This window comes from Choristoneura fumiferana, chromosome 23 (genome assembly GCF_025370935.1).
Source record: "Choristoneura fumiferana chromosome 23, NRCan_CFum_1, whole genome shotgun sequence".
Lineage (NCBI taxonomy): Eukaryota > Metazoa > Arthropoda > Insecta > Lepidoptera > Tortricidae > Choristoneura > Choristoneura fumiferana.
Genome location: NC_133494.1, coordinates 4,370,554 through 4,392,044, shown reverse-complemented (window position 1 = coordinate 4,392,044; position 21,491 = coordinate 4,370,554). Strand labels below are relative to the sequence as shown.

At 40.2% G+C, this 21,491-nt stretch overlaps 1 protein-coding gene across 1 annotated transcript; it reads left to right on the top strand.

Annotated features, from left to right (window-relative positions):
- The first annotated feature begins 999 nt into the window (after window positions 1-999).
- LOC141440806 (2-phosphoxylose phosphatase 1) lies at window positions 1,000-15,081 on the top strand. The gene is given in 9 exon segments (XM_074105351.1): window positions 1,000-1,522; window positions 1,634-1,783; window positions 3,183-3,321; window positions 9,552-9,715; window positions 10,731-10,814; window positions 11,857-12,031; window positions 12,499-12,584; window positions 12,587-12,622; window positions 12,625-15,081. Coding segments are annotated over 9 exon segments (2,004 nt in total). The 5' UTR covers window positions 1,000-1,395; the 3' UTR covers window positions 13,668-15,081.
- The last annotated feature ends 6,410 nt before the right edge of the window (window positions 15,082-21,491 follow it).

Below are 21,491 nucleotides of genomic sequence, written 5' to 3'. Positions count from 1 at the left end.
GCGAAGCCTGATGACCCAGAACCAAGCACAAGTGGAGTACAATTATTATTGGTTTAGGCTTATGAAGATTCTGACTGCGACGGTTAAAAATTCAATTAAATTATGCTTCAAACTTGGCTTTTTTTCTTAATTAAAGGTCTTTTTTAGCTCTTTTTTGAGATGTCTTTTGGCTATCTTTTCAAAAAAGAGTTGGCAACACTGGCCGTCGCACTTGCCATTAAAGGGCAACACACACAGAGAGCGGGCGCGGGTCGTGCGCGGGCCCGCGACGGGCGTATTTGCATGGCGGTATATGGAAGCCTTCACACAGAACGCGGGCGCGGGCGCGGGTCGTGCGCGGGCCCGCGCCCGTCGCCCGTCGTCACAAACAGCGCGCGGCCGAGCGCAGAGTTACCAACTCTCAAAAATATTTATCCCTAAAGCTTTAGTTAAACCCTAAAACTCGAATTTAATGAAAATTTGTACTTTAAAGTTGAATATTTCGCAAACAAATCACTGAAACGAAAAATCGTCTTAGTAACCCCCTAATGGTTTTAATTTAAAAGACCCCACACTATAGGTTTGGATGAGAAAAAAAACCCTACTTTACGTCTATGGGAGGTACCCAAAAAAAATTTTTTATTTTAATTTTAAACATGCTAAACTATAAGGGTTCCGTTTTTTGCCATTTTGGCTACGGAACCCTAAAAACCGTATTCATGCGCATTTTTTTAATTAATTGGTACTACAGAAAAATCTTTTTTTTTTATTGACTAGTATAAGCTTTATCCATGTCCATAAAAAAAATCAGCCACTTTTATAAAATTTCATCCATCGCCCATCATTACATAAATTGGATTTAATTAAGTAAGTAAATAAAGTTTGACCTTGGTGCGCAAGCGCGTTGGTCGTTTTCCACATATATCTCGCGGCACTGTATAATTCTGTGTCGAGTTGACAAAATGTCGTATCTATTATTGGTTCTAGAACTGTTTTAATTTGTACTCCAAAAGTCGCCAGATAAACCATTATATTCGTCAAAACTTTTTTGCGGTCGCTAAGATTTAAGCAAAAGTCGTCACTTCTAGGGACTAAGTCACTAAACTGGCAACATTGATAGCCGCTGCGGGCCCGTCGCGGGTCCGACCCGCTCTCTGTGTGAATACAACGAACCGCGCGGCTCACGCGGCGGACACGACCCGACCGCGCACGCTTTCTGTGTGTGTTGCCATTAAATTTCGCGGATTTTAGGAAAATAGATATTGTTTTATGTTTTAATAATTTGGTAAATAAAAAATGTTTGTGCGTTTGCTAAATATGTAGATTCTGTATCACTTGCTTGGAATTTTATTTCGTAAAAATGCATAAATGTATTCGTTAGCGACGATTGTTCATTCGTAATAAAATGTAGAAATTATGAAAATGTCTCTCACGATAATAAACAAGAGCAAGATGATAGCAGAGATGATGCGGTTTTCGTTTCATCACAGAGCATTTTATTGTTACGTTGGAATGAGTATATGGATCTGTTTTTTGATTACGGGTGAGGTTCTTTTCATACAATTTTCTAGCACCTTTTTCATAACGCTTAAAGTAAAAAATAATTGCAACAACTGAAACCATTAAAAAAATGTTATGTGTATTTATTTTCCAGTAATGTACAAATACATATCAGTCGGAGAAGAGACAACAGCAATTAAGAAGATTGTGCAGAATGAATACATATCTAAAAGTGATATCAAATACAGGAGAATTTATCTAAAGGCTTGTAATCCACCTGATAGCATTGTGAGAGGTGCTGAAGGTTAGTTGCATTATTAATGGCATCTCTAAATAACTAACTTAGGGCTGTTTCACCATCCATTGATTAGCGTTAACCGACGGTTAAATGTGATGCCGTCTCCTATTCATACAATACAATAGAGACGGCATCACACCTAACCGCCAGTTAACACTAATCAATGGATGTGAAACAGCCCCTTAGATAACAAGTTACTTAACAAATTGATCGACTGATGTTACTGACTAACAAACAACACAGTCTAAACCACTGCAGCTTACAAGCATACCTACTTGAAATTTGCAAGTAATTCTTTGGGAATCACAGAGCAAAATGTTAAAATTCAAATTACAAATTCAAAATTTCAAATCATTTATTCAGTAATAATATTTTTTTCATTTAATAATATTGTAAAACTGTTTAAAAAAAATACCTTGTTGAGTTTCTTGCCGGATTCTTCTCAACAGAGGTTTTTCCGAACCAGTGGTAGATTTTTTTTGACATTCATAAGTGCTTGTTATATCCTAAATTGAATAAAGATATTTTGACTGACTTTGAATTGATTTAATTAAATTATACAATCTTCAGAGATGTAAATAGCCTCCAAGGTCAAAAATTAATAATAATTATTAAACAATACCACTCCTTGCAGTCGGGTAATAAAGAGATGGAGATGTATAAATTTATATGGGATCCCCATAGCTAGCTAGCCTAATTGCAAAATTGAATTTTTGAAGACATTTTTTTCTGTAACCCTTCTTCTGTAAAATTTTTGGCCACTTTTCTACTTTTATTTTATCTGTGAAATTGGAGTTACATAAGACAGTGGAGACTGGTACATTTTTTTTTTCACTTCCCCCATACCAAGTGTTAAGCATGGCAAATAGCTTTCATCATTCTCATTTTAGGATTTAGATTATGTAAGAATTTTCTATTTTAACTTAAACTTTATAAATGTATTTAGGCTTCATACTTATTGGACGGATCCAATCAGTATGAGGGTCGATCAACTTTTCCCTGTACTGCATTGCCATGGTTACGTCCCCTGGACAAATCTTTAAAACCATGAGTTTCTCCATGTTTTCTGTGGTTATAATTCATAGAGCATACATTTTGGTCATAGTTACAAGCCCATTATTTAATGGACAATCTCCTAAGCACATTAGTAGCATATATAATAACAGTTTTTTCTAGAAACTCTGTCACTGTTGTCTCTTGGACAACGGGACAAAATAACAAACAAGAAAAAGTTGATCGACCCATGAAACCTACAATTTGTCTATTTACTACACACTGAGTCACATCAACCTGGCAACATTTTTACCTGTCTAGTTTGCTAGCTAAAGGCTCTGTTACCTAATAAAAAAAAAAGAAAAATTCAAATTGATTTGGCCCAGATTACAAAAGTGTTTTCATGTTTTAGGAGCAGTAGATAGCGAGACATGGTTGCTCCAGGGCGTGCTGGTAGCGACTCGGCACGGCGACCGCGGCCCCTTGACGCACTTGCGCGGCGGCGACCGGCTGCCCTGCGACACGGTGCCTGTCTCGCAGAGGCTCACTATGTATGTCACCTTTCAGGGAATTAAAAGAAGTTCTGGTTGAATTATCAGGATGCCGGACGATATTTTCGAAATTGGGGACTCCAACCTGCGAATTAGCATGGAGAGTTGTCTTGATATACTTTGGTATAATTGTTGCCCCCATATGTACAGCAATAAGCATGCCCTGATAGTCGTTGTACTGTGTAAAAATTAGATAAAAACACGAATTATCTAGGCGTAATAGTTGGTTAAAAAAAAGTATTTTCCATCACACTTGCTACTAAACAGTGTCGTAACATGCAGGTTACCTTGGTTGCAACCCCCCAAATAAAACCCTCGACCTTAATGTGCCAAGAGCGCAGGCTAAGGTATCGCCAATATTTGGAACAATTATACATATGTATTTTTTCTTTTAGAAATATAAAAGCTTACTCGCAAATATGATGAAAAACATTGTTTGTCGCACGGTCGGTACTAGAATTACGAACATCGACTCATTAAAGCCCTCAGTCTTCGACTTCGGGCTTCTAATAGACTCTCGTTCGTAATTCCTTATTTACCGCCCTTAAGACACAATATACTAATAGTTCCATTTTATCGATCAATTACATTATCAGAAAATATTGGACCTATATTTTTCTTTTGTCAATCAAACACAAAATAAATAACAAAGATGAAGTGCGTCAAAGTTCGGGAGTGGGGGCTCGTGACGTCACGCCGTGGGTTGCACGGCGCAACGTTACGTGGAAATTTAACTGGCTACATGTTCACCATTTTTGGAGGGTTGCCCTGAATCACACCACATAGTTACTACACTTAAAGATCTCTCTACACACTACACCATATCAACCATGACCGTAATAGCAACATGTCAGAAAAATAGTACATTATTGTAGAGGCACGAAAGTAAGCAATAGATGAACGAGTTCATCTATTGTACTTTTGGCCGAGACTAAACATTGCGCTTTTCACGATAACTGCGAGGAAATAAAAAATATTTATCACAAAACAAACAATAAGAATTTAATGACTGCGTTGCTACCGCCGTGTGACACTCGTTACCGGCCCGGATAATTCCGACATGGTAATACCGACCCGATTTTTCTTGTATACGCCCATAGAAAGTCATGTCAATTTGAAACGAGTTTGTATGGGCGTTTAAACGAATATTCGGGTCGGTATTATCCGAGCCGGTAAATAGTGTCACCCCTCCCGCCGATTTTAGTTTTTCTTGTGTGACATAATGTTTTTTTTTAAACGAGCCCGATCTTAGTGGCCAGTACGCAACCACATATTTAAAAAATCAAAACGTCATCCTCGTCATGTCCGAACTGCTGCGATGCTGTGGCGTTTTTTCATAAGTACTTAAAAGAAAAGCATTTTGTGCATATTATGCGTTTAACCACTAACCGTCAGTTAACACTTATCAATGGATGGTGAAACAGCCCCTAAAACTCTATGGTAATATCGTCACTACTTTCAAAAAAATCTCATATCTAAAATAAATATGTCAACAAAATTTAACCTTGACGTAATGTTCATAAGATTGGCTCTGTCATCAACTGTCAAATTATAAGTTGTTTATATTGCGCTCCGTTAAAATTATTGCTAATATACTGCTAACACATCACAAATCATCACGATATCGAGTGGAATCACAAAACACGACCGCTACGGATGTGGAGGGTGTCATTACGGCGCTTTGGTGAGCTGTTTAAAGTAATTTTTTTGACCTGATTGAACAGAGATAATCACTACTATTCTGGATTACACGCACACAGGCAAACACTTTGAAATAACAGCCTATTTAGTTTAATTAATTACCAAAATAAGCGGTAATCTATCAGCTGTTTGATGACAAGTGTCCACTGTCATTGTGACATCAACTAAGGTGAACGTTGTTCGACGTACCAATATAACAAATTGAAACTACGTTCGGAAACTTGTGAAGAGGCGCGTTCAATTTACTAACTATTGAACAAATTACAAATCTAAGGCTGAATATAATCACTACGAGACAGCTGTAAATTGAGCGTGGGAGAGATGCAGAGAGCAGACAGTGCTGATTTGGTATGTGATGGCTGTACGAGGGAGCTTCAGACTGGTGAGGAGTACTTGCAATGCATGGTAAAGGATTGCGGAAAGCTGTTTCATGTTTTATGCACAAATAAAAATCTTACGCTGGAGGAAAAAGATACTTGGGTATGCCCAGAATGCTGTAATCTTTTTAGAAAGAGTAGAAATTACGACACTCCTGTTGGCACCCCTGTGACTATTAAAAATATCGCGGTCAGAAATAAAAGTGAGGGCCTGCCCCGGCCCCTCAACTGCAGTCCTCTGGGGAAGCAGCAACCTTGGTCCTTGAAGTGCAACTTATTAGGGACCAAATTACAATGTTGTCAGAACGTTTGGTTGATGCCGTCTCTGCTGTGGCGCAGTATCAGGCTGAGCTCGCAGTTTATTCCAAAAAGTTCGAGGTCGTCACTGAGAGATTGATGCAACTGGAATTATCACAGAAATGCTGTTGTTTATCTGCCGCTTCTGCATCACCAAGAAACAAGAAAGGGATTCGGAAGCAGCCTGTGAGGTCTAAAGGGAAACTAGATAAGTCTGATAAAGAGGCCGTAGGTGGTAATTTGCATGAGGAGACTGATGCTGGGAAGTCGGCGGGTAATGGTTCAGGGCGGTCTGAGAATGCTGCCACGGATGGTGATGAATCCGTAGCTGACGTATGGCAAGAAGTCCGAAACCGGAAAATACGATTGTCTTCTGTGCGGTGTACTGCTGGTCCGGAAGTTACGTCGCTCAAGGCTGTTGAGATTCGCAAGTATGTGCACCTCTGGAACATGATGTCAGGAGTGGACGATATACGTGCTTATATGCAAACTCTATGCCCTGGGAAAGGGTTTACAGTTGAAGAGCTCAAGGCTAGGGGCGACTATAAATCATATAAGATTGGTGTTCCCTGTGAACTTTATGAGAAGTGTCTGTCCCCGGAAGTTTGGCCTGAAAATGCGCGAGTTAAGGCGTGGTTATTTCGGAGACCACAAGATAGCGGCGCAGCCTCGGCGTGGTCGAAACGTCAGCAGTAAGCGGGTATTGACTCTGGATATTGTGTACCAGAATGTGAGAGGCCTCAATACAAGACTTAATTATTTTAAACAAAATCTTCTGTCTCTTGAGTGCGACGTGGTTGCTGTGACCGAGTCATTCCTCACTGAAGCTGTCTATGACTCGGAGCTTGTATGTGGCGGATGGGCAGTGATGCGCCGTGACCGAGCCACTGGTGCGCGGGGTGGTGGTGTACTGTTGGCGGCGCGTCCCGGTATCACCTTGCGGCGTCTCTGCGACTTCGAGACATCAACTGGTGAAGACTTATGGGTGTCATTCGTTGTGGAGCGTTTTACATACTATATGTGCGTGGTATACATCCCACCTAGTGCTTCTGATGAAACTTATATGAGATGGTTTCAGAAAGTGGAATCAGTAGCAGATAAACTGAAGAGTGCAGTCATAATAGTTGGTGACCTGAACTTGAACCTAGTTTATAAATCTCGGAATATTTTAAACTATTATTCTTATTTTTTAACTGTGTGTAATTTGATTGAGATGAATGAAGTAATTAATGTACATGGTGGTAAATTGGATGTCGTATTGGTGTCTGAGTGCACATGCGGTATTGTTGTCTCAGAAATGAGTAGCGGGCTGGTTCCGAAGACTGATGGGTTCCACCCACCTTTGGAGATCTCTATTCCTATGGATTATGCTGCCCAACGATTGTCTACGGAACGATTGGAGCCCAGCAATGTCGACATGCAGCGGGACTGGAACTTTAGTAAAGGCAATTATGAACTTCTTTATGAACTTGTGACTAAATCGAATTGGCATGAAGTTCTTAGTGCTGTGAATGTCGACATTGCTGTGGAACAGTTTTATAAAATTATTTATGACATATTTGACCAGTGTATACCTAGAAAGAGTAGATCAAGAGGTCTCAGCAGATCCTATCCGGTTTGGTTCACTGCAGATTTGATAAAAGATTTAAAGCGCAAAGGTGAACTGCATCGGAAATGGAAATTGACTAAAAATAGGTTTATTTATGACGAATTCTCAAAAATAAGGGCCGATGTGAAAGGGCGGATATCGTCGGCCTATAGTAGCTATCTTGATCGAATCCAGGCTAGTGTGAAAGATAATCCAAAAGCGTTTTGGCAGCACGTGCATAATCTAAAATCGAAGGGTGGATTTGTACCTCGAGTGACTTTTGACGGTAAGGAATACGTTGGTGAGGGTGCAGCCACCGCGTTTGCTACGTTCTTCTCGGAGGTTTTCTTGCCGAATGTTCCTTCTCTGGACCCGAATGCTCGTGGTTGTAGTGGACATAACCTTGTTTCCAACTATGTTAACATAACGTCTATAACAATGGAAGAAGTTGAGATAGGCATAAAACGTCTTAAAGCAAGTTGTTCGGTTGGGCCTGATAATTTGCCGGCATATATAGTGAAGGGATGTGTGGACTATTTCAAATTGCCCTTACTTCACCTGTTTAACTTGGCTCTTGCATCTGGCACCTACCCGCGCCTCTGGAAGATCTCTAGAGTGAGACCAATTCCGAAGGCTGGTGACGGTACTGTGGTGGAAAATCATAGACCTATAGCTGTATTATCCACTCCAGCGAAGTTATTCGAAGCCATAATTCATAGAGCTCTGTCTGCACAGGTCAGGCCATTCTTGAGTGATGCTCAGCATGGATTTAGGTCGAAGCGCTCTGTCGATACGAATCTGCTTATCCTGGTTGACATCATTTCGGAGCATCTTGATAGGGGCATACAGGTTGATGTTGTTTATTTTGACTTCAAGAAGGCATTCGATCGCGTGGATAATGATGTGTTAATGCTTAAACTTGAACAGATTGGTTTTACTCCCAAACTATTGTCATTCTTCGCTAGTTATCTGCGAGATCGACAGCAGTATGTAAGACATGGGTGCTTCGTTTCGGCGCCGTATCACACTAGGTCTGGCGTAAGTCAGGGCTCTATACTGGGGCCATTTCTATTCGGGATTATGGTTAATGACCTTGCCTCGGTTCTCGAATCGGCACAGTGCCTTCTTTACGCCGATGACCTAAAGCTGGTTTACGGTGTGCAGCAGAGGGGCGACTGTGACTCTTTGCAGAGAGATATTGACTCGGTTTTCCGGTGGAGTGTAGAGAACAGGCTTCTTTTCAATTCAGCCAAATGTTCGGTATGCACTTTCAGTCGTGCACGCGCCCCGTTACATGCTCAGTACGTATTGGGGTCGGAGCCCATTGGCCGCGTGAGTTCAATTAAAGATCTGGGTGTGCTATTCGATACCTGTCTTACCTTCCATGACCACATTGCGGAGCTATCTTCCAACTGTTTCCGGAGACTGGGCTTCGTTATTCGTAATGTACGAGATTTTAATGATGCTGGAGCTATAAAACTTGTTTACAATGCGTTAGTTAGGAGCAAACTGGAGGCTTCGTCAATTATTTGGCACCCGCATGAATCTGCGTACTCCTTACTTCTGGAGAAGGTCCAAAAAGCTTTCCTTAGGTTTTTATATAAGAAAAAGTTTGGACACTACCCATTCTTATACCCGACAAATTACCTTCTTGGGACTCTCGGTTTCAACTCTCTAGAGGTGAGGCGGAATTGCGGGTTACTCATATTTGCATGTCAGGTTCTGCGGGGTGAGTCGGACTGTCCCGAGCTGGTGGCTCAACTTGTGAGGTTGTATGCCCCGGATATTCCGAAAATAAGGCTCAGGCCACGACGGCGCGATTTGCTGGCAGTGCGGCGGCGCGTACGGTGTCACGTAGGAACTCGCCTTTACTCCGTGTCCTAACACAGCTTAACGCGTTGCTGGCATCGACACCTGAGTGCGACCTGCTAGCGTGGAGATGGACGGCTGTGCGTGCTGAATGCTTGCGGTTTTGTGAGTTTTTAGATGATAGGATTTCGACTGTCCCAATTTGAACCTGTTATTATTATAATAAGTTTAAACCTAAGTTTAGTTAGTATGTTCAGTGTAAGTTTAAATAATAGATTTCGTTTTCGTGGTGCATTAGTGTAAACTGTCATGCCACGTGAACATAGTTTTTACCAATAAATAAATTTACCAATAATAAGGTCCACTCAGAAAAATTATCTACATTGAGATACGAGTTTTTTTTTAAAGTAGTGACGATATGCATGTAATAATTATTCCTCTTTACCGCCTGTGGTCAGGTACGAGCAGTACGTGAGCAACGCGAGTTCCCTGGGGCGCGCGTGGTGGGTGGCGGCGCCGGGTCCGTTCCACAACTTCCCCGCGCTGCCGCCGCGCGCCGCTGGCACCCGCTGCGCGCTCGGACAGCTCACGCCGCAGGGTTTGCTCCAGATGCTTACGCTAGGTCAGTAACTGTAACTGCATCTTTTATGGATGTCACCGGCCCTGGAAGGCCGGTATGTGGAATTCCCGCCCTAGAAAGGGGCGGTGTGTCCACTAAAAACACCAAGGTGTTCCTCATCGTCTCCGTTTGTCACAACTTTTTAATTTGCTGCCATTTTATGCTACCAAGATACGCTGGTCCTACTGTAACAGTATCTACCTAAGTACTCGATTATAATTAACTTCTAATAAGTCATGATATGAAAACCAGAGTAGCACCAATAAGGTGCTGCCTAGAGCTGGGTCCACATTTGTGTCATTTTGCCGATCACGATCACGCGTATCGTATCGAGTTCGCGTATCCAGTATGGACGCTCACTTTGGGCACACCGTATTATTAGCATCGTCGCGTGTAAAAATGTGTCCATCCATACTAACCGTAGCGTAGCAGCGAATCGTAACATAACGCCGTATCATAAAATGTGGACGCTATCCGTATCCCCTTTGATGATCGGGGAAAAACCGCCTCAAATCGCGTATCAAATCATAACTTCGTATCGTGATACAGTATCAAAACACATCCATACTTTTCAATCTTGATACGCGTCGTATCAATATCGATCCCGAGCGATCAGATACGGCGTGCCGCATGATCGCACTGTTATTGCGTCCACACTAGCGACCTTGATACGCGTCGGTGCAACGCGACGGAGATACGATACGACAAAATGATACGAATGTGGACGCAAAAACAGCGCGATCATGCAGCGCGATACGCTGCTATGCCGGTTAGTATGGACGCATATTTTCACGCGACGATGCTAATGATACGGTGTGCCCAAAGTGAGCGTCCATACTGGATACGCGAGCTCCATACGATACGCGTGATCGTGATCGGCAAAATGACACAAATGTGGACCCAGCTTAGAGCGCTTTTGACATTTAACCCACCTCTGGCAACGAATAGTTTACGTAGAAAGCTATGACTATATTCATTCGCATAAGAAATTAACTAGTTTGTTTTTATTTTGGAACAGGTAACATCCTGAAAGAAGCGTACGGAGAAAAGCTGGGTCTGGACAAGCAGGACAACACAGATATGACAGGGAAAAGAGACACAGGTCAGTTTTATACTACTTCCTTTTTATAGGACTTATAAACATCTATTTTCTACTAGCTGTTGCCCGCGACTCCGTCCGCGTGTAATTTGTTTATCACTATCCCGCAGGAACTATGCAATTTACCGGGATAAAAACTGTCCTATTGTCTTTTTCCGGGACTCAAACTATATGTAAGTGTACCGAATTTTATCTAAATCGGTTCAGTGGTTTAATAATAATAATAATAATATCATTTATTGCCACAGAAAATACGACTACACAATAAAAAAAACAATTCCACTTAAGTATGTGGCAATGGGCTCAGGCTCAGCATAAGCTGCGAGCAAAGGAAATTGGCAGCGCTGATTTTCAGCCTGCGCCCGTCCCAGAGCGTAAAATTTAACTCTAGACGTGATGAGGTAACAAACAAGCAAACAAACAAACTTTCGCATTTATAATATTAGTGGAATGTGATGCCTCACTAGAAATAGTCAATTATTATAATTTATCTACATGCATATCATAACTTCCCTATTATATTTCAGAAACGAATATCAAATGGCCTTTATTAAGAAACCTGGTATCTGCGGGTGCATCTTAATGTTCACATTAAAGTACAGTGCATCTTAATGTTTACATTAAAGTATCGGTAATAGGTACTTTTTAAAACAATGCATATCTGTACATATTGTAGAAAACTTATGACATGCATGTAGATAAAGTTATGTATGCGGCTATACATATTAGGCATTAAAACACTCGTGTGATCTTATTATGAAACTCGCCTTCGGCTCGTTTCATAAAACACACTCGTACTTTAATGCCTCTCATTATGCACCAGCCACATAAATAACTATTTCCGTCCTTTTTTAAGTCTTAACGGCGGTAAATAAGGAATTACGAACGAGAGTCTATTAGAAGCCCGAAGTCGAAGAATGAGGTCTTTAATGTAATGAGTCGAGGTTCGTAATTCAAGCACCGCCCGTGCGACATACAATGTTTTTCATCACATTTGCGTGTAAAATTTTATATTTATAAAAGAATAATTATTGGTACTTTCCAGGTGATGTCCTAATGTACAGCACTCGGTACCGCCGCACGTTCCAGTCGCTGGCGGGCGCGACGTGGGGCTGGGGCGGCGCGGGCGCGGGCTTACGGCTGGCGCGCGCGCGAGAGAGCCACAGCGTCGCCTTCTGCTTCCGGGACTGCGCCTGCCCCGCCACGCATGCGCTCAACAAGTATAACCACCATCATACTATAAAGGCTCGCTAATTTAGATCAGTCAGTATAGGAAAGTCTGAAACTATAGGACATACGAAGATCTACATCGAAAATACAAACTGACACATTGATGCACAGAAAAACCAGATAAAGAGACCAGCGCACCCGGGTCCTCTGGGTTCGATTCCCAGCGCTGGTCTCTTTTTCTGGTTTTTCTGTGCATCCATGTCTCAGTTTGTATTTTCGATGTGGTTTCACATAACCGTAAAAGTAACAAATTTGGAGTTCAAATAAAAAATATAAAAAGACTCCAAAAAACCAATCATAATAAGTAGTATAGTTTCGGAGAAATTTGATACTTGAAAAATGAAATATTTGCGAAAAATATTTTTCCCAAACGGCAGAGAACCATGAAAAACACATTCCTCGCAACACATCCTCCCACATCTCTGGTTTAAACGGTTATTATTGTTTTTGTTTATAGGAAAATCAGTATACAAGCGAAGCATCGCCTCAACAACCATCCAGCTTTGAAGGAGCTGATCGGCAAGCTTTCGAAAGTGTTGTTGGAGTCCAAGAGCGCCCCGACGCCGAGGTAGTCCGGGACGCCGTCTCGCTCACATGTGCCACGACGCGCCGCTACCCTGTATCAAGAAACCGGAAAAACCAAAACTCTCCATCAAAAAACACAAAAAATTCAAAGCAGATACCTTACCTGGAAGAAACTTACTAGAAATTGACATCGACACGCTTAATATGGAACTGGACTATATTAACAACCAGCTAGACTTCAATAATGAGATTGGACGGAAAGCGAGAGACATCATTGGAAAATATTACGATACTAAAGAAAAGCAAAAAGCTCCGCTGGATTTCGACGCTCAAATGGAAAGAGAGAAGCTTCTATACTACCAGCAAAGATACATGGACAATGCTGATGCCTACGACGACGTGGTTATCGTGAAGAAGAATTTAGACGCTGACTTTAATTTCCCGAACGACGCCCGAATGGATACGGACTTCGACGAGGAGTATAAAGAACCGACGCCTGAAGTAACAGAAGAATTCTGTATAAAGAAGGAACATATCACATCCCTATTCGCGTATCTAGAATGGAGTTATAGACAGGAGATCAAAAATATACACAATAGGAAGCGTGGGTTGCTATTGGCTTACGGATTGATGCATAATATTGTGCAGAATATGATACGTATGATATCAGAGAACAAGCCAAAGTTTGTTTTATACTCGGGCCACGATAAGACGCTGCAGCCTTTGATTTTAGCGCTTGGTCTTACTAATTATCAGCATTACAATGTGCATTACGCTTCAAGAATGATATTCGAAGTGTACCGCAAGAAAGATTTGCGCGATGAGTTCAAGTTCACCAAAAGGAAAGCCGTAGCGCAGGACTTCTATTTCCGCGTAGTATACAACGGTGAAGATGTAACCAACAAATTGAGTTTCTGTAAATCAAAGCAAAACATTGTTATGAAAGTTGTAGACCCAATAGACGACATGAAAATGTATAATACATATCTTTGTCCTATAGAGAATGTTGTTAGATTTATACATGACGATTACTTCGCGATTTTTAACGTTACTAATTTCAAAGATGCGTGTGCGAGCTATGGCAATGTTAAACGCGTTTAAAAGTCCTAGGGAAGAATTATTATCGGTGGGTATTGCGATTAATTGTTGATTGTTAATAACCGGGGTAGATTTTTGAGTCTGAGAAGTTTTTGAGTGGGATGCGAATTTTAATGTGATGAACAAGTGATGAACTGATGCATAATGATTTCGCCATTACTTTGAGAAAAGCTGGCAGTATCTCAAAGTGAATAGTTTACAACCTGAACTTTATTAGTTGATCTTTAAAGCTCAATTTAGATCATGCATCGATTTTGAGATACACAAGCATTTTTCAAATTACATAATTGAGATTCAAATGTATGTAGTTTTTAATTGCTGCAGTGCAGGCGTATAGTTAATAAACAAATTTTGCGACAATGCTTGGTTGAATAATAGGGAATATGCAAGCATTTTTTTAATCAAATTTATATTTCAAAGCGAAAGTTAAAATATCTTTATTTAATTTAGGCTATAACACGCACTTATGAATGTCAATGCTATTTTAAATTAATTTATTGACAAACTGAGAGTTGTAGAATTATAAAAACATCATAAAAAACAAAAAGATATGGGTTTTAAATTGTCAATTTATCAAAAACACAGAGAGATCCGACTTGTACTATTGTTCATATGACACGTTACGACGACCGTAGAAAGTTCGTACTAGATTTTATTTTTATAGATAGAGATGGACTCCATTCGCTCGTGATATCTTCCTTATTTTGCATTAGATTTTGATGATTTTTTTATCACTCTTTTTATTTTCCAGTTTTGTATCACGTTATTTTATTAAATAAAAAAGAAAAGTGTTCGATGCATATTCCCTATCGCATTAGGTTGTACTTATATTGTAGTAGAGGTAATATTATATAATTTTATTTAAACACCAGAGTATATACAGACTCCTATTTTTTTCTGTAACGATCGATATCTTAATTTAAGGTTAAGTAATACAAGAGAGATTACTATTATTATTTACAAATATATTTTAATAATTAAGTACGCGAATTTTTCAGAGATTATTATTTATTATTTTATGAATTAGATCTCAATAATGCTTTAAGTTAACACGGTACCTAACTAGACATATCATTAAGTGATGCATTTATTTAAATAAGAGAATCTCATAACAAAACACTATCCTTTACTAAGGTAGATAGATATTCAGACCTCCTAGCTCATACATTACATAGAATATCCATTTTCGCAAACTAATAGGTTGGAAAGGGATATATGCTTTATCCGGACTAAAAACTAGCGTGCTATAGGTACGCGCAGGCCGTTACAGAATTACAACAATAATGACGTACTTTAACAAAAACAAGAAAAAGTAAAACATGCTTAAGGATATTTGGGGATCATGTTTTTCAGCGAAGTTAGGTATTTGTAAAACCGGGTCGGCAGCGCCACATTCTCGAGCAAACATTCAGAGAACAATCATTTCAACAATAACAGTTTTGTTGAATAATGCACTGTTTAAATTAATTTCACATGAGGGAATCAGGCTTTCCTCTAATTTCACGCGTGTTTGGAATGGAATTATCCTATAATATTATAAAAATATATGTTTGTAATGAGACTGAATATTGTTTGCAGCCCCATATAGCATATTAATATTTTTTTATTTTATTTATAACTAATCATAATCATGAGACATTCCAACTTATTTTTAAGACCATTTTATTTAGATGTTATTCCTAAAACAATGTTACCTACCTTTTTATTTTACAAGAAAAAAGACTGCACTGTATAACGTTACTATTTTTATTTATTTATTACATCGTACATTAAGATTCTATTATTAAATCTTATTTACCAATTTTTGTAACAAATGTAATTCAGGCACCAATACCTACCTTTAATGCGGTAATATAGTTACAATGTCACAAGAAGCTTTGTTGTTTCATTTAACCTTGCAAAGTCACTGTCTCGTTGTTTCACAGTTTTGCTCGAAAGAAGATATCTTTTGTCAATTGTCCCGAAATTTCGTGTTCAGTCAACTGCGTTTATATCTGACCGGCCCTAGTAATAGAGTGGTATCAAAGAGAAGAAAGAATAAGAAGAAAAAAATACCAAATTTGCCAAAAATTTGGTACCACAAGAAAAATAAATTACTTACAACTAATAAAATAAGACAACCTTAAATAATCTTATGTACTAAATAGGAAGAAAGAAAAGCAACATTGTGCCGAAAGAAGCAACAAGGGCCATACGCAGCGTGTTGCCACGGCAAGCCGCAGCGCTGGTTTTGTATTAGATATTGGTGCTGGTGAGTATACCTAAGTATATCATACTTATATTCACGGCTACCTAGTATTTTCTTTGTTCGGATTACTGTTGCAGTCCATCGTAAAGAAGGTCGAAGCCGCGAGCAAGACAAATATTAGCGCAAGTGTTTGTTCGTTTGCACGCTGCGTGAGTCATGGCCGAGTGTTGTGGTCTAGGGCGCCGTCGTCAGGCCGGGCTGTGACAGACTGACCCCTATACTTAGCAATTGTGTGAATTAGTTGTATGTGTGCTATTGGTACTGATGTACAAAGGAATATTTCCAAAATTGCGGATTATTTTGTACTTATAGGAAAATTTCACAATCTTCTCACTATATTGTATGGGGATTAAAACTTTCCGTTACTTTAGTTTAATTTTCCTATATTTCTTGTGAAAATTTCCAGAAATTTTCGAGAACTTTTCCAACTTTTTAGAAAATTTCCACAACTTGCACATCTGTATAGGTATAGGGATCAGTCTGTCACAGTCCGGCCTGACGACGGTCGCTCTAGACCGCAAAGGACGGCCGCGACTCTTTTTATGATGTCCCTCATGTTGCGCATGTCTATGGGCAGCGGTGATTCCCATCAGGTGACCCGCATGCCCCTTCCTTTCTTACATTAAAAATGTGAAACTACGTGAGACTCACTCATATTAAATGATATTATTACGGATAGCTCCGTCTTAAACCGAGTTTAGCTCGACATGTTCAGGCTATTTCGAAGCCCTTCCTTCAGGAGCATGCGACTCGGCGGCTCTCACCGCTCTGCTCGCACGACTGTCCGACGAAACAGTTTCGTCGGACAGTCGTGCGAGCAGAGCGGTGGCGCGTAGTGTGCGTGTTGCGGCAGCCGCCGAGTCGCGTGCTCCTGAGAGGAAGGGCTTCGAAATAGCCCGAAACATGTCGAGCTAAACTCGGCTTAAGACGTGAGTTATCCGTAATAATATCATTTAAAATGTGTTCACTGCCACAAACAATTAATGTGATGGAACATCTAAGTATAGCACGTTGTGGTTTTCATATACAGTTCACTGATAATTCGGTGGCCTTGATCTGACTCAATGGGATGTTCAGTGAGATCGCACGAGTGCCACGTGTTTCGTCATCCTAGCGGAATTTCGGGTCTTAACAGTGACCGTACAGTTGCTTATTAATGAGTTTCTATTTTAAACAAGTTCGACATAATTCGGCGACGGGTCCGGGATTATTATATTATTATTATTTTTATCTGGGCCCAATTGCATAACAAATTACAAGCTTATACTATTTCAAATACTCAGGTCTGGAGTAGTAAAAAGTCAAACTAAGTGAACGTTATCAAATATACTAAAGTCTGGTCGCGGAGCATGAAGAATTTCGTACCATGACCTTAACTATGTGTCTCTGTTGCTCGCGCGTAAATATTTGTCGTCACGCTCGCACAGATGTATTTGTACGAATGCGAAGTCGAATGAATATACGCACGAGTGACAGAGACAAGTAGTGGAGGTCATTGCGCGAAATTCTTCGTGTTCCGCGACCGTACTTTACAGTCATTCATTAAAAAGGTGTTTCCGCATAATTGATGAAAACTATAACAATCAGTGTTATTTTTCTCCTAATAGATTAACAGGTCAAAAAGCTATTTATCCAGCCCTATTAATTTTCTCAGCTATTGGTAGTTGAACTAGTTGAACATTTAATTGGTGCTTTTCAATACTTTCGAATGTTAGTTTGTCACGGGGTAGTATCCGGGGAAGTTGTTGGAGTAAAGAGGAAGGCAGGAAACAGGGCAGACAGTAATATAAAAGGGCACCTGCGAACAAACAGACGCGGTCTTAAGTATCTAAAAGGTATGCTTTGCCACGACTCAACAATTATAAAAATACATAGTTAATCAACTTATCAACTTACGTTTCCGTGCCCAGTTCTTTATTTATATAATTCAATGGCACTGAAGTCCAGCAGTATTACGATCTAATGATCTTATGAACTTCACAAATGCACTGTACAATTTTGAAAACTGGATAACTTCTGGATCAGGATAAATCCTTCCTTCGTATAGGAATGATAAATTATAAACTAGTTATGGAGTTTTAGGAGATTTATAGGATCTAGGATAAAAGATAGGTATCTGTTCAGCTCGGAGGCTCTGAATAGAATGGCTACTTGACGTAAATCGAACAGGTGTGGAATTAGAAAAGGAAATTTGAATTGAAATGTTATTTTTTCGAATATGTGCTAAACCAGACAGTACAAAGAGTTAGGAAGAAACGAGCTGTATGACACCTCGTTACAAGTTTCAAGTGATTATTTTGTTAACAATCAGTTCCCTGGTGACCAAGGTGGTCCTATTCCTTATGTACCTAAGGTAAGTACGTCGACCTGCAATATCTGCACAGCCGGGCCACAGCCACAGCGGAGCGTGCAAAAATATCGGACACGCAGTGGCGCAGCGTGGGTATCAGCCGCACGGGCGGAAGAAAATTTTGCCGTCCTCTTATTTATGGTACTCATTCTAATCGATCCGAATCGTAGGTGCGACATTTTTTTTGTTATGGAATTATCATCGTCATCGCAGCCTATATACACGACCCACTGCTGAGTACAGTCCTCTTCTCAGAATGAGAACACTTGGACCGTAGTTCCCACGCGGGCCCAGTGCGGATTGGCAACTTCACACACACCATTAAAATTTTATGGTCCGTTCCCCTGTGCCTAAATGTCCCTCCGCAGCTGCAAACAGGCGCAACAAATACAAATTGGTTTATTTGCACGAGTAAGTTAGTCCATTACCATTAGCAATTAAGTAGATGCTAATAAGCTACTAAGTATTACAGTACCCGGGACTTATCACGCTAGCAAAATGAGTATAATTATCTCGACGTTTCAGCCACATGCTCTAATAATTGAGTGATAGATACTTAATCGTGAAAGTTTGAAACATTGTAAATTACGTCAATGCCCAGATTACCTGAGCGACTCAAGCTGATGGCATACCAGTCTATCGGAGGCTTCATTTGAGTGCGAAAGAGAGGCTGTGTGTCCAGGTCAAGTCCAGTATCGTATCTCACGGTATCTCTTCCATAAGGGCACAAGGGGCCCGTCCCTAGAGCCCCGGGCCTCACGAAGCACTGTAATTAAGTCTAATGTTTTTTTTCCACAATTTTACATTTTCAACGTAACGGAATCCAAATACGTAGGTACCATGTTAACCAGTAGTCAATAAGCATACCTATTTACATCACAAAACAATTACCTGAAAAGTTCCGTTGTGCTACAAAAATTACCTAAGTATATAATTTTACCTGTGATTAATTGAAAATCTCTATGTATATACTTGTGTTCTCTGTACTGTTTACTGTATTGGTGTGCAATAAAGAGTTATTGTATTGTATTGTAATTGACAGTCATACAACGGATTTTTTTTACAGTTATTAAATGTATAACTTAGAACTCCATCCAACTACGGCTTGCAGAGAAGTGTCCTATCCTAAACTAAACACAAAACCACCACCGACCAAAATGAAGACCAAATAGTCTTGACCTATTACTCTACTCGTAGTAGGTACATTAGGTGAATCTTGGACACGGTCTACCCACAGGTTCTATCACCCGCAAAACCCTTAATGCGTATTGCGCGATGTCATTCAATATGCCAGTATGTAAATATATTGGCGCCCTAATGTCGCCCTGAAAGGTAAACAAATGTTACACCGGATTAGGGCTTCATTGATTCCACAGCACTGTCACGGGTCGCCGCTCGTGCGTGTCTCAATAATTAAGTACCTCGCCAACAAACAATAACAGTGGAAGGCGGTTTAATATGGTGGCCATGGTAAAAGATTTTTTATTTAGTTTAAGGCTTTGCTATTTTTTTTTGCAAAGTTAATGCAGCAGCCCCGCGCGAAACGGTGACGCGGCGAGGGCTTTCTCTGTTCATTGCGTGCTCTGCTTGGTAACTACTTTGTGGCGAGCGTTTACGCCGCGCAATGAATAGAGTCTGTAGATATATTAAATAGACAACACACTGGCCGCACTAACGCTCGTAGGTATTCAGCACGTATTCAGTCATTCCTTTTCATAGCTGAGATGTAAGAAAAACTAACATTAAGTACTCGTTTTTTTAACAAATGTGACTTTGTAAAACCCATCTTTTCAAAAGAACCTACCTTTATTTTTCTTGCTTGCCTCTACGCCCAGACAAGGTAGCTACCACGACCGACGCTTGTTTGTCTTCGGAGGAATTCCAAGCATGCAAACTATAACTTTGAGTAAAGTACCTATAAGGAATTTAGACTTTAGACGTAGCTTTAGAGTTAGACAGCATAAATCAGCTTCAAATAATCGATTAATTCAGGCTTTACCTTGTGGAGTCCCAACATATGCCGCTTTACGCTTACGAACATGCGGGTTACCTGGAGGGAAGTAATCACCGCCGCTCATGGACACCTGTCAACACGAGGGGTAAGTATCATAGCGGACTAGCAAGATAAATTGGTGTAAGTACCTATTCTATAAGAAACTCTTATAGTTTCGTATATCGTATGTCCGTCCGTCTGGCCGTGGCCTAGTTTAGGAACTGTTAGTGCTAGGAAGTTGAAATTTTGCATTAGTTTATGTACGAGTATTAACCACACAAGCATTGGTAAAATTAAATTTAGAAATAAGATTTTTCTACCTCCATACACTGTCGTGTAGTGTTTTTTTTTTCGTCTAGACCATACTTAGTTGGGATATCGATGGATAGCTCTTTCAAAACATTATAAGTTTCATACGATCATTTCTTGATTTAAGGATCCGATTGCAAAATATAAGGCTTTAAATTTTTGTTACAATACACTCTATTCTCCCATCCCATCCCCTGAACTGTTGGCTTGAAGAATCTAAAAATAAACAAGAGAGAATTTTAGTAGACTAAGGGGCTGTTTCACCACTCACTGATTAATTTTCACTGACGGATAAATGTGATGCCGTCTCCGTCTATTCGAACAAAACAAACAGAGACGGCATCACATTTATCCGTCAAATAAGGTTAATCAATGGATCGGATGTTGAAACAGCCCCTTAGGCCCTTAGTAGACAAGTTAAGGAGTAGGTGATCAAAACTTAATATTGAGCCATCTATTGGAAAATCGAAGAAAAGAAAAATAGCCAGTATTAGGGTGATACCCACTGATGTATTAAACTGTGATACCATTTGCTTGTACTAGGTGGTGTCTCTGTTATATTATCTACTTTGTGATATTGAGTATTTGTCACATGTTTTTTTATAGGGACACAAATATGTGTTCCACCATCAGCTGTCAACGCATTAAAATGGCTGAAATCAATGCCAGACCGCTGATGGAAGCTTGGATGCCCACAGGTTGCCATCGACCAACACAGTTTGCGGGTTGGCATCAAATGGCTGACTCTACAAGTCTACAGGACACAAGTAACTAGGTAATGTTATTCAAAATTGGGTCAACGCACGAGGGTCGGTCGTTCGATCATTATTATGACTTGAGTGGCTGACGCCTATTTGTCGGTCGGTTACTGCGGAGGGGAGCTTGACGGATTTATTATAGGCATGCTTAAGAGGCATTCGCATTTCA